This window comes from Episyrphus balteatus, chromosome 1 (genome assembly GCF_945859705.1).
Source record: "Episyrphus balteatus chromosome 1, idEpiBalt1.1, whole genome shotgun sequence".
Taxonomy (NCBI): Eukaryota; Metazoa; Arthropoda; class Insecta; order Diptera; family Syrphidae; genus Episyrphus; species Episyrphus balteatus.
In genome coordinates, this window is record NC_079134.1 from 44581479 (window position 1) to 44595053 (window position 13575).

The window sequence follows — 13575 nt, forward strand, 5'->3', positions numbered from 1 at the left end:
TACAAGTGAAACGATGTTAAATTGCTTGAATTTCTCTCTCCAATCCTAAATTTGTTTTTTATTTTTAGTTCTACGTATTGAAAAAAAAAAAATGAAGAAAAGTTTCCAAAAATTAATAGCTTTAAACCTATTTACATATTTGATATTATAAATTTATTACGTTGTATCTATTTTGTTAGATTTTTAAAATTCATTTTTAAAAATGATTCCAAATGGTGTTAAGAGCCAAAGTTCTTTTGAAGTTATATTCTATTAAAATACTTATACATTTTTAGAGTTTTTTAAGCTTAAATGAATAAAAAAAAAATCTGGATTTTGTAAATTCTTTGAAGGAAATACCTAATTTTTTAAATTTTTTATGAATTTTTGAAATCATTTTTATGAGGAGAAAAAAAACACAAATAAAGCCCTATTTTTATTTGTAATAATTTTTAACTGTTATTAACGTGATCTGTCATAGAATCGTTTACTTAAATTTTGACGTAACTCAGACTAAGGTAGGTACCTAAATGTTAAAATTTGTTTTTATGTGCCCATTTATTATTTGGTGGGTGGCTTTGGATTTGGTGGGTAAATGTTTAAAATCAGAATAAAATATATATATGTAGTTTTAAAAACTAAAAATACGCTTTCACCACGCACTAAAAACTATAAAATAATTTAATTGACTTATTGAAAAGCGTCGTAAAACTGTATAAAAGTACACGCAATAAAAATGCGCTCTATACTTTTTGATCTAACCATTTCCAATAAGTCAACTAAATTATTTTATAGTTTTTAGTGTGTGATAAAAGCGTATATTTTTATTTTTTAAACTATATATTTTATTTTTTACTTTTTAGTCTAATCATGGCTGAAAGTAGGGGTGTTTTGACCCCCCATTGCCCTTCCCCAGGGTCTGGACCTCCAAAATATTGTGTTGTCAAGTGAAGTGAAGTTGTGAAGTGGGCCAAAGCTAAGTTCCGAGATCGTATTACATTATTCTTAGTTAGTTAGTTAGTTAGTTACAAGTGAAGCTAATAAAAGCGTAGAAAACTGTTTTACAATTATGAACACTACCTAAATGGTTTTACTTGTTCATTCCTTTGACATTTCTTTTTCGAAAAGTAAATTTTCATACAACAATGCCCACCGCAAAAGAAGTATAACTTCAAAATACCTGGAACTTAAATATTTCAGTATATTTTTCACCTCCATGATTTTGAAACATTTCGTGAAAACACGAAAAATGTGAAAAAAACAAAAACTATTCTGAAATGTGCATTTCAATTGATTATACTATTTTCTTTTTCTAAGAACAAAATAACACTCTCACTTGAATTGTGTAAGATGTATTGACAACAAGTGCGTATTGCACCCTATTACTTTTAATGTTAATACTTCTTACACCTCCCCTCTAAGTTTCAAAAAAAAAATAAGACCTTTTTGCGCTCAACGGACGATCAAGACAAGCTTCAAAGCCGTACACGAATTTATTTGTAGTTTGGGCTTAATTTTTTCTCAGAAATCAGACTTTGACACACACTGCGCAAACCGTTTCCCAGAAAATCGTGCTGTGTCAACCGTCAACTTCTATATGAATATAATTTCTTCTGTTTTTAATGAAAAATATTATTCTTCGAATTTGTCTTACCATTTTCAAGTGAAAAACCAAGAAGAAGAGTTGCCAATTGATATTCTTGGTAAATAACCTATTAAACTAAACTATCAACTTCAATACAATTTCCATAGGCTATTTACTTGTATAAAATCATTTTAGTCCAGTGCATTTATGATGTTCATATATGGGCGACCCAGCAGTTTGTACCACCCTCAAATTTGTTTTGCTCATTCGATAGAACATTGGCTGAATATCAATACCCTGATTTTTCGCACTCGCGAAATTCACCTTTCGGCCGCCATCTTGGATTTTAGTTTTTGTTGAATATCTCTATTTCTATTTATCCTACATAAAAGTTGTGTACACAAGAAACGTAGGCAATTAAATTTCGCGTCTTTTATGTTAAGAACACTTTTTCTATATTCTGAATATTAAAAAAGTTACAAGCCAAAAAAGTAAAAAAAAAACTAAAAAAATGACATTTTTAAAGATTTGAGCACTTTTAATTAAAATTAAGAAAAAACGTATTGAAAAAAGATTATTTGCCTTAAAATTCTCTACAACTCTGCTATACAACTTTTTTTTGTATCGCTGTACCTAATTAATAAAGTTATTAATACTTTTTTGTTAAAAAATACCCTTTTTTACGAAATGAAGAGACTTAAACATAAAAAAATTGCAGATCCTGAAATTTCTCTAAAATTTTGATAAAATGTGCTCAAAACCTTAAAATTGTCACTTTTTTCTGTTTTTTTTTTTTACTTCTTTGGCTTGTAACTTTTTTAATATTCAGAATATCGAAAAAGTGTTCTTAACATAAAAGACGCGAAATTTAATTGCCTACGTTTCTTGCGTACACAACTTTTATGTAGGATAAATAGAAATCGAGATATTCAACAAAAACTAAAATCCAAGATGGCGGCCGAAAGGTGAATTTCGCGAGTGCGAAAAATCAGGGTAATGATATACAGCCAATGCTCTATGGAATGAGAAAAAAAATTTTGGGGTGGTACAAACTGCTGGGTCAAATTATAAATGCACTAGAGACTAGACTATTTCACGATAACGAACGATTGATAACTCTTAGATTATTATTATATGTATCTGCTGAAATAATGTTTTTTGTTTTTGAAAAGTAGTCATAAGATTGACAACAACTTGGAATAAATATTTAAGTTCTTAAGTTCGGAAAAATTGATAATTTGAAAAAGTACCTTAAGGAAAAGCAAAAATCTCTAGTTTGTTTTAGATTTTAAGGATAATTTGATTTGCAGAAAAGATTGTTAAACAAAAAAAAAATTGAAAACAAAAAAATCAATAAAATTGAAAATTGTCTTCCACACCTTAAGTCCAAAACAAATTACCAAACGAATGCTTTTGAATTGTTGACAAAATCCTGAAATGTATTTAATTTTCAACCAATTAACTAAATCAATTAAAATTGAAATGAGTTTGTTTATTGGTTTATTTCCTAGTTTTTTTTATATTTTTTTTTTTGTTATTTTAATTCATCGTTAGAGTTGCAAAGTGAAAGCACTACAAAAACACTCGTTTACTCTCTCTCTCCTCTGACTCGTAAATCTATTTCTATTTGCAATTTGTCACCATTCATCCATCTTATTCCCTAGTGTGTGAATTAAATCATCCAAACGAAATTTGTGGGGTACAAAAAAAAACATACCTACAACAACAACAACAAACTGCAATGAAATGCAAAAGGAAAAAAATTCTAATACACGAAGAAGTAGAAGACAAAAAAAAAAAAAAAAAAACTACAAGAAATAGGTCAAAAGGAAAACAAATTGAAGTACAGACAAGAAAATGTGTATGCTCACCGGGATAAACTACTGATTTGTATCCCGAATCCTGGCAGTACTGAAATGTTGTTCGATGTTTAATGTTATTTTTTTTGTTTTTTGTTGTTGTTTTTTTCTTCATTCCTCTCTTCCTAGAAGCCAATTTGTTTATTTTTTATATTTCGTATTTTCTTTATGTTTTTCTGATGTTGCATTTGGTTGAATTTGAATGGGGGAGTATGTAGAACAAAACAACATTAATGAAAACAACCTAACGCAAAGCAAGGATGATATCAAGAGAGAGACAAATTCACATACCAACCATACACATATCGTTTCGCTAGTGAAGAAGACATAAAGAACCTAGCTTTTTATTGACAGGGTTGCCAAATTGAAATGAAATTGAGATAAAAATTGAATAATTATCATTTAAAAAGGACCCTTTCTTAGAAAAAAACACATGAATTTTGATTAAAAAATTCCAAAACTGTAACATTGGCAACCCTGGTGAAGAGTGCAGAGTTTAATCGGAGTGTATGTTGTTAATGCTCAAGAAGTATGCCACAACCAGGAATTCCGACAACTACTATTTTGCGTTTTTTTCTTTGTTCTTCCTTTTGCTAACCGTTCTTAATTTTTTTTGTCCTTCTCAATTTTGCTTTTTCCTAGGTATAGTTTTCCACTTGTTTGTGGGTTTTTCTATGTTCAATTTAAAAAGTTCCATTTTGGTTAACAATTAACGTTAGGTAGTTGTCACGTTTGGCTGCACGAAGAAACGAAAAAATAAGGACATTTTTTGCATAACCCCGTGTCCTTAAAAAAAAAAACTTTCCTTACCTGTTTGAATGAAGTTAATTTGAATTTGATTTTTCAGTTTCCTTTTAAGGGACATTTTGATTAGGTAGTGATTTTTTTTCTTTGATTTACTCAACTGGATCTATATCTTTTTCTATGTTTTTTTCTATTATTTAAGGTTTTGGACAGTCCATAGCTTTCTTTTTTATTTATCACTTCTTCTTCATCTATGCTTTCTTTCTTTATGTTTGCAGATAATGCAGTTTTTAAGATTTATGTTTACAAGCACTTTTCCACTCAGAGAGGTTTCTTTTTTTGCTCTGCCATCACATATATCTATTCGACCGGAGGAGTTGCCGGAAAATAGCTACTATATTTAGGTCGAACGGAAGTTCTTTGAAAATTGAAAGAAGCGCACTTTACATCATGAAATAATTTTTTTTTTTTTTCAATATTCACCCGCTGTGTCCAATATAGCTTTTATAGAGACAAATTATTTTCTAGGCACTTCAACGTCAATGTTTTTTTTTTAACGACTTTTAACTTTCATTTTTCCACATCAGAGTTCGAATGATGCCTGCAATTTTAAGCTATTTTTTTTTTCTTTTTATTGCTGCTGCAATAACTGATGTCCTTGTTGTGATAGCGATTTGAATGCAATTAGTTTGGGTTTTAAAAGGATTTTAATATTCAGTCAAATTTCTTAGGCACTTTTAGGTAAATGTTCATTTGCGAGCCAAGAATAAAAAGTCTTTTCGTAAGTGATGAAAAAGTAAAAACTTGTCTGTTTGTGGTAGCATGTAACTTATAATCCTTATCAGATTTTACAAACAATTTAAGGGGGATATATATTTTTTTGTATCGTTTATGAACATGGGCTGATTTTTGTCTACAAAAGTTTTTAGAACATGCGAAGAAGCAAGTGCTAATAAGTTCACACAGGAATTTTATTTTTTATATACTTTTACAGTGACTTACAGGATTTAACAAAAAATAATAATAATAAAAAAATAGTTAAATAAAATTTTTAAATTTGTACTAAAAATATATTTTTTCTTTTATTTACAGGTAAGCAAATACACAACTAAACCAATGACTTAGAGTAATTTTTAATAAGACAATTGTTGTTGATAATCCATTGTGGGTAAGTTTTTTTTTTTTTTTGTTTAAGGAAATTAAAATTAAACATCTCAAAATGATAAATTTTAGTACAAATTCAAAAGAATATAATTTTAAAATATGGTCCAAATTTAAAAATCAGCTGAAGGAAAAAACAACTTAAAATCAACGAAAGCGTTTAAGACGAAAATTTTAAAGTCAAAGTAGAACATCGTTAGTTTAAAATTGTTTACCGTTATAAAACATCTTTAAATCAAAGTTGTTTCAACTTTAAAAAAGCATCAATTTATTAAAAAAAAAAAAGAAAAAATGGGCAGCCGCTGAGGATCGAACCTACAACTCTTGGGCTACAAGGCGAATGCTTTACCAACGTGCTATCTCACTGTTGAAAATTAGAGTGATAAAATGCAACAAAAGCTGAAGTCCGACAAAAATAAAAAAAAATTCTTACGATGTTTCAATTTTATTTTGAAGAAGTTTCATGTTAATTTTTTCAACATTAAATCAACGTTGAACATTTTACATTTTACGTTGCGTTTTTTCCCTCAGTGTAAGTTATAGTATTTTTTAAACAGATTTTTTCAACTATCTTGTTCGCACTAAGTCAAATTGTCACTAGAGCCCTTTAAATAGTAAAATCGCATTCAATAGCCTCTACAAGTCAACTCAAGCGAATTACCTTTTATTTTGTAGGTACCTCAAGTCGTTGAAGATCACCATCAATTTGGTCGCTCTATGTCTTTCTCTGTTTGTTTTGTACGTTCTGGCTTGGCGTAAACGTCACTTGATATTTGCGCTAGTTTTACGTACAATCTTTTTAAAAATAAGGACCCTGTCATAGACACTCCGAATGTTTTTTTAAACTAAATTATATTGCCTTCAAAGAAGGAGAAACAAAAATACCTTTTGTTTGATAGATATATTTTTTCATTAAAAAAAATCCTTACAAAATTTAGCACTTACACCGTGCTTGTTAACTTTTGTTCCTAAAAAAATAAGTTTCAAAACTTCACAAAATTTTTTGTGATCTTATGTCAGGTTAAGATGGGACATATGTAAGTTCATAATCGATTCTTGGAGTTCATTTTCGACTTGTTTATAATTGTGCTATAATTGTTTACTATCAAAGGAACTTAATAAAAATACTTCCTGTTGTAGAGTCAGTAAAAATTCTTCTCAAAAACCAAGCCTACATTATATAAGACCTATAGTTTTCTCTATAACAGGTATTCACACTCTAACAAAAGAAAAGATTAAATTTTTAAGACCACTTTAAAAAGAAAAAACCATCACATCATCATTACAAAAAAAAACAAAAAACAAACTCTCCAAATGAGTACCTCTAAAGCGAAATCAACTTTTTTGTAAATACCTTTATTTGAAAAAGTAAAAAAAAAAACTTTTTCCACCGTTTTTTTTCCCAAAAAACATTCTTTTCATACTTTTGTTCATAAGTACTTTCCTTAAACTTGCCATAGATCTTCCCGAAATTCCTTTTCATAAAAATAATGTCTTCCTGAGTTGTTCCTACAGATTCTTTGTGAACTTCAAAAAAAATATATATCAAATTGCACACGTGTCAGGACTTTTCTTTATTTTTGTTGTTCAACAAGAGAAGCACCTTATTTCTTTTGTTCCAACCTATTAAGTTGCCCTCTGGCTTGATGTCCAAATAATATGTATATGATGTCTGGAATAAAAGCAAGAGGCAACACACGTTTAAAACAAATTACTTATATCCAACATTCCAAAGAAAACTTTTCAATGAAAATTTAGTAGGCCGTTGCTCTTGTAATGATGTGTTGGTTTTGTTGGTACCCAAGACAACATGTCTCCAATATTTTCGTGTTCATGAATGTTTTTGAGAAATGTCTCATTACAACTCATATATGATTAAGAATTTCAACACAAATTTGCAATTTAAAGTCCTTTGACTGTTTTTTGCAGGTCGCAAGGACTAAAAGCATAACGGTGTTGCTTTTTTTAGAACACTCTTTAAGTCCCCAAAAGGCTTTTGAAAAAAAAAACCCTTTCCACCTAAAAAAGGAATTGAATATTGATTTAGCTTGAAGGTCCTTTTTGTCAGAAGTATAAATATTTTAGATTAAATTTACTGCATCCCTCAAAGAGTCGTCGTCTCTCGCTGTCTGGTAATTTAAATGTGTAGGATGAGGTTAAGTGGCCTGATTAGGACATCGAAAAGAGAGTTAAGAGGAGTCACCAATTAACTTAACAAGGATGGTAATGGGAATTTATAATACAATAATTATCGAGGCTTGCTTTTGCTACTCTCTGTGCCTCTTAACTCAACTCCAAATTGGGTTGTCCTTTGTTAAACAGCCAGCAATCCCGCATCCATCCTTTTTTTGGTTGATTTTTGTTTCGTATCCTTCCATTTGATATTGGATACTGATGGCGAAAGGGATTGTGTGTGTGTATGTATATAAAATTCTCACCATCACCATGGCCACAAAGAGGCTTCCATTAAATTTTATTCATTGATCCTTGCATCTATTTTATCCATCTAGTCAAGGACTGACTACTGGAAATGGGTGGTGGTAGGTACACATTGACAAAGATCACGTATATATGTGTCATTGGAAATGGATAAAGTTTAGTTAGGTCCTTTCTGACTGGCATCAATGCTGTCGCTGTTATGTGCGCGAGACTTGACTGGGCTTGGCTGTCATGTATAACTCAGAAGGATATACTATACCTACCGAAATAGATGGATGATGGTGATATATTTCTAACGAATTCAATTGCAAGTAAAAATTGGAATGGAGTTAAGTGTGGTTGGTGATGGTGGATATATGATGATGATGGTGAAAAGGGTGAATTCGATATACACAGACAGAATTTCTTCGACCGTCAATATAATGACGAAGACGGCGGCGGCGGCGGCATCCTTAGCAGCGACGTCTGTCGTCGTCGTATAAACGTCGAAAAAAAAAATCGAAAACTTGTATAGTTTTTTATGTTGACCTGCTTTGACATTTTTTTTTTTTTCAATCCCAATTTAGTATTCCATCAATATACTCGTATGCCCTTTTGGTATTCTCATTTACACGCCTTCATGTAATGTCTCTCAGTACCATCTAAGCATCACACAGTGAATGACTGATTTTTGCTCAATTTTATTGATGTCATTTTATATTCGTCTTTTTTTTTTTTTGGGATTTCAGCTTTCAGGAAGCAGTCATATATAGAGAACAATTTGAGGGATTGGAATTGGATTTACAGTTTGAATCGTTGTACATGTTTTTTTTTGTCATGAGGAGACAGACAAATATTTTTGATTTTTTATGACAAAAACAGAATAAATGGAGATCGTTACATTTATTTTATTTAGGAAATTTATTAAACGAGCTAATTTGGATATTTGATTTGTTGTTTTTTTGAATTGAAATCAAAGTTCTATTTGTAAACTTTTTTCATTTGCGTAAAGGAATCCTTCAAGCAAGAAATGATTCTATATTCAGAATTCTGAGAATTAACAAACTAGTCATTTTTGATATAATGTACGTTGTATTTAGGTACTGAAAAACTTAGAAGCTAAGTTTTGTTCAAAATTATCTATATTTTCTTTCGAAATAATAAGTTCAAAACGATTCATGTGTAGACATAAAACATTAAGAGCCCCAATGGCCTAGGTAGTACTGATTTTGTGTCCGAAAATTCTAAGTTTACGAACGCAACATTTTCAAAATTGCAAAATTTACCCGATTTTTTTTTAGCAATGTATTATAGTCCGGGCGGCCACTGCAGAAACGCTCAACTCATCGAGCTAAAGAAAATTTCAAATGGGAAGTGAAAGAGGGCTATTAGTAGTTACGAAAACCACAGGTCTTCCCGTTCGCATCCTGGCACGATTGGCGTGGTAAAGTGCATCGTGCATCTCATAGAATTAAAAGACAATATTGGTGTCAAATTAAAGGTGCTATTGTCAGCTATCAAAATTCAGAGGTCTTCCGGGCGAAAGTCTGGCAGTTTTGTCATGCAGCCCGTTTTAAGGTTAGAAGCGATAAAAGTGAGTTTTTTCATAAAGTCTTGTTTTTTGGTATTTTGGTGGATGAGTTAAGGAGTTTTTTCACTATAAAATAAAAATAAGAGTTATTAGCATTTAAATATAAAACGATGTGTTGGAAAAAGCTTGATAGTTTATTAGCAATGACCCAAAGTATATGCAAAACTACGAATAATTCACGAAAAAGTCTCAAATAATACGCTGCGCCCCTTACAACTTACCGAATTAAAAGGCGAATTTAATTTCAAATTAAAGCTAATAATGTCTTTTTTTGAAAACCAGAGGTCTTCCAAGCCACATCTTGTCATTTCACCCCCCAGCCTGCTTGAACGTTTTAAGTGAAAATCGCTCCTAACCTTAAAACAAGCTGCGTGACCTAACTTGAAATTTTTGGCTTGGAAGACCTCTGGTTTTCAAAAAAAGACATTATAAGCTTTAATTTGAAATTAAAGTCGCCTTTTAATTCGATAAGTTGTAAGGGGCGCAGCGTATAATTTGAGACTTTTTCGTGAATTATTCGTAGTTTTGCATATACTTTGGGTCATTGTTAATAAACTATCAAGCTTTTTTCAAAACATCGTTTTATATTTAAATGCTAATAACTCTTATTTTTATTTTATAGTGAAAAAACTCCTTAACTCATCCACCAAAATACCAAAAAACAAGACTTTATGAAAAAACTCACTTTTATCGCTTCTAACCTTAAAACGGGCTGCATGACAAAACTGCCAGACTTTCGCCCGGAAGACCTCTGAATTTTGATAGCTTACAATAGCACCTTTAATTTGACACCAATATTGTCTTTTAACTCTATGAGATGCACGATGCACTTTACCACGCCAATCGTGCCAGGATGCGAACGGGAAGACCTGTGGTTTTCGTAACTACTAATAGCCCTCTTTCACTTCCCATTTCAAATTTTCTTTAGCTCGATGAGTTGAGCGTTTCTGCAGTGGCCGCCCGCTCTATTACTGCCTTAAGGTCTTTGAAGCTGTCAAAAATTTTAGTCATAAACTGTCTCAATAAGCTTTTCTCTTCAAAGTGTTGTTTTTAAATTTTGACGAAATCGAATAATTTGAGGTAAATATATATACATTGGCCGTGCGACACTTGTCAGGCCTGGTGACTAACGACTCTCAACCATCCGTGTGGGTGTATTATTAATTTGAAAGAATTTAAGAGAGTCTTGAAGGTCTTTTCAATTTTTCGCAAGACGTGTAGTTGTGGGGGGTCAAAAATCCACTTTTTCGAATTTCAAATCCTAAAAGTTGCGAATGGTTAAGACTTAGAAGGGTTTAAAAAATAATCAAAATCAGTTAATATCCCTTGCCTCCGGTTTGGCCTTGAAACTTAAAAAAAAAATTAAAAATTGTATTTTTAGAAAATAAATTTGACCACCCTAACGCCTTATTTTTTAATATAGGTAATAGTTTTTGACAACTCTTTTATAAGCTATGTAAATATTAAGTAGACAAAAAAAATTGTTCAAATTAGGTAAGGACTTTGACTTCTGGCGTTTTGAAATTCGTCGAAATAATGCAAAATTCCTGTTTTTATGATATTTTTTTCATTTTTATGGAACAATTGGAAAATTATTATTTTTACCAAATAACTTCTCATTAAAAAGGAAGTTAACACAATCAGTGAAAGTCATATGAACGCGATGAAAATTTTAAAATCTGTCGGTCAAGCTGGCTTTGACTATTTATCATTGTCCTAGCCACACAGTGGTGCATTTGCACGACCATTTCTTGACGAAAAGTCATGAAATTTAGGACAATGAAGCATATTATTTTGAGAAATACGAAAAATCTTCAAACTTTTTAAATTAAAAAAAAAAAAAAAAAAAAAAACAGTTCGAGTAGGTACCCTTGAAAAACATATGAGCCAGACCTCTGACTTCATAGGACCTTTGAATTTCTATTAAAGGTGGAAGAAACAAAGTTTCGGCCCAGAAAAAGAGTAAGTTTTTGCTTGAAAGAAGGGAGTGTAGGGTCTCAATATGCTAACCTCCTTTCTCAATAAATAAAAACTGGGTTAGGAGTGAAGTATTCAAAGTTTTTTTAAAGTCAAAAAGATTCATTACGTACCTACAATTCATATAACCAACTTCGTACCTACTACAAATTCTTTGGTGAGTCTGAGCAGGAGTTTTAAATGTTTAAAACATAAGCAAGTTCACTTGTAAGTTTCTTTTCAAAAACCTATATCCTTGCACTATAACAACACCAAATGAAAAAATTTTTCAGTCAAAATCTATCATATTTGATAAAGCTTTAGTCTGAAATTGTGAGACCCCAAGCTAAAATCTGATGATGAAATGAAGAGGGTTACCACATAAAAATTCCCATTTTGAAAGTGGCAACCCTATTTTTATTTCAATATTCTGTATCAATTCATCATTTATTTGACACCAATTTTAGCCTTTAACCTTTTTAGATTTTCGCTTCTCCAACTATTTCAATATAAAAAATTACTACCTCAGAACTACTCTCACTTTTCATTTCAACGGCCTTTATGTACCGTAACTTTATTTATTTATTTTTTTTTTTATTTAGTTATACCTAATAACTTTATTTTAATAATCCTTTTGAATGCTTATTAAAACATTTTAAGTTATTGTGGTTAGAGTTTGGACTTTTAAATAAGGATTTAAGTGGATGTTCTTACTTTAGAGGTTCACCGCCGACCTTGGAATTTATTTAATGTTTATAATTGCTATGCAGCCTTTTAATATCCTTGAAATTAAACCTTTAAATTAAGTGAGAATTTTTTAAGCCGTGTGAAAAATATACAGAAAAGGTAATAATGACAAAAAAAAAAACATCAAAGAATGCCTCATAGTGATTATTTATTTAAATCCCTTACATCAGACTGGTGTTTATTATGACCTTGAGCATAATAAACAAACAAAAACCAAATAAATAAGGGTTCAATTTTTTTATAGAATTTTTGTAATTTTTCTTATTAGGTCTCATTCTATTATATTTAAGCATACCTATCCTTTTCATCAGGATTTGATTCTATAATAGAAAGGTGAACAATTCGAGCGCATTAAAAGTACCTCATGCTAAACAATGTTAAATATTGCGTAAATTTGAACTTGACAGCTTAATTATCCCCCAACAATTACGTCAATTTATCTCTTTTTGTGTGTGAGAAAAACAGATTTTTTTTTTTTTTGAGCGAGCTTAAAAACTCATTCTCTTTTGTTAATGCTCCTTTAATTCTTTGAAATGTGCTATAATATTAAAAGACTGACTGCTAAAGGTGATAAAAAATGGGTAATAAAAAAAGATTTAATTTTTGAATAATTATGTCTCGGCATTTGAAAAGTTTTTTTTTTTTTTTGCTTTTTGTTTTAATTTTAATTCCTTTTGCAGGTAGCTCAAGGATGGTAGGTAATTCACATAAATTTTGTATTTCACAAAAATTTATATCTTAATTCTGATAAATTTGTCTGTGGTTTTTGCAAAGCGAAAATTTTAAGTACCTCTTTATTATTTATAATCCTATAGGCTATATCTACCACTTTCCTTTTGAGGCCAAATTGTAGACTTTTACCTGGTGTATATGTGTATTCGACCCTATTTTTCAATGTCATATTAAGTTAATATCGTTTAAGGACTTTTTAAGTTCGTATGAATTTTCTAGAAAACTGATAAAAGGAAATGTATATTTTTGGGTCCTGAAATATCCTTTCTACATCTTGATACATTTTTTTTTTTTTTTTTTGTTTTCTTGTAAATATATTAAAGTTTCATAAGTCAAATTGATGGATTACTATGGTTGTTTTGTTGTCTTTTTTTTTCCTAAGTAAAACAAACAACAAAACAAACCAAAACAAAATTTATTTAACATTAAGTAGGGTTTTGTGCTCAAAGAATCTGTGGTCAACCCGATAAGGCATAACCGCATCACACCGAAACAGGCAGACACAAAAATTTGAATTTGTCGTAAAATTATTCATAAAATGTTTGAAGGAGACTTGAGAGATTACAACACTATGGTATTCTAATCAATCATCCTTGAATCATCTTGTTTTGTACCCTCATCAACAACTTTTTTTTTTTCTGTTTTTATTTTAAAGGCACAATATCCTCCTGAGATAAACAGAAAAAAATAAAAATGGAATGAGTTAAGAGATAGAAGCAGACAGAGGCTCTCTCTCTCTCTTGACACTGTGACAAGGAACATTAATTTAGATAAGAATGTATACGCAAGCTGGGAATAAGGGA

The 13575-nt window shown here is 30.5% G+C and overlaps 2 protein-coding genes across 3 annotated transcripts in view; both read left to right on the top strand.

Moving 5' to 3' along the window:
- Positions 1 to 13575, top strand: part of LOC129905842 (neural-cadherin-like) — a 658269-nt gene that overhangs the window by 590060 nt on the left and 54634 nt on the right. The window contains exon 12 of one of the 2 annotated variants that reach the window (XM_055981449.1): positions 5260 to 5294. The exons of the other annotated variant lie outside the window; for it this stretch is intronic. Coding sequence (XP_055837424.1) covers positions 5260 to 5279 — 20 coding nt within the window. The 3' untranslated portion in view covers positions 5280 to 5294. Of the gene's footprint in view, positions 1 to 5259; positions 5295 to 13575 lie in introns of those variants that run through there. 2 annotated transcript variants of the gene reach the window in all.
- The window catches only part of LOC129905841 (neural-cadherin), a 269076-nt gene that overhangs the window by 89382 nt on the left and 166119 nt on the right, over positions 1 to 13575 (top strand). The window lies entirely within an intron of this gene.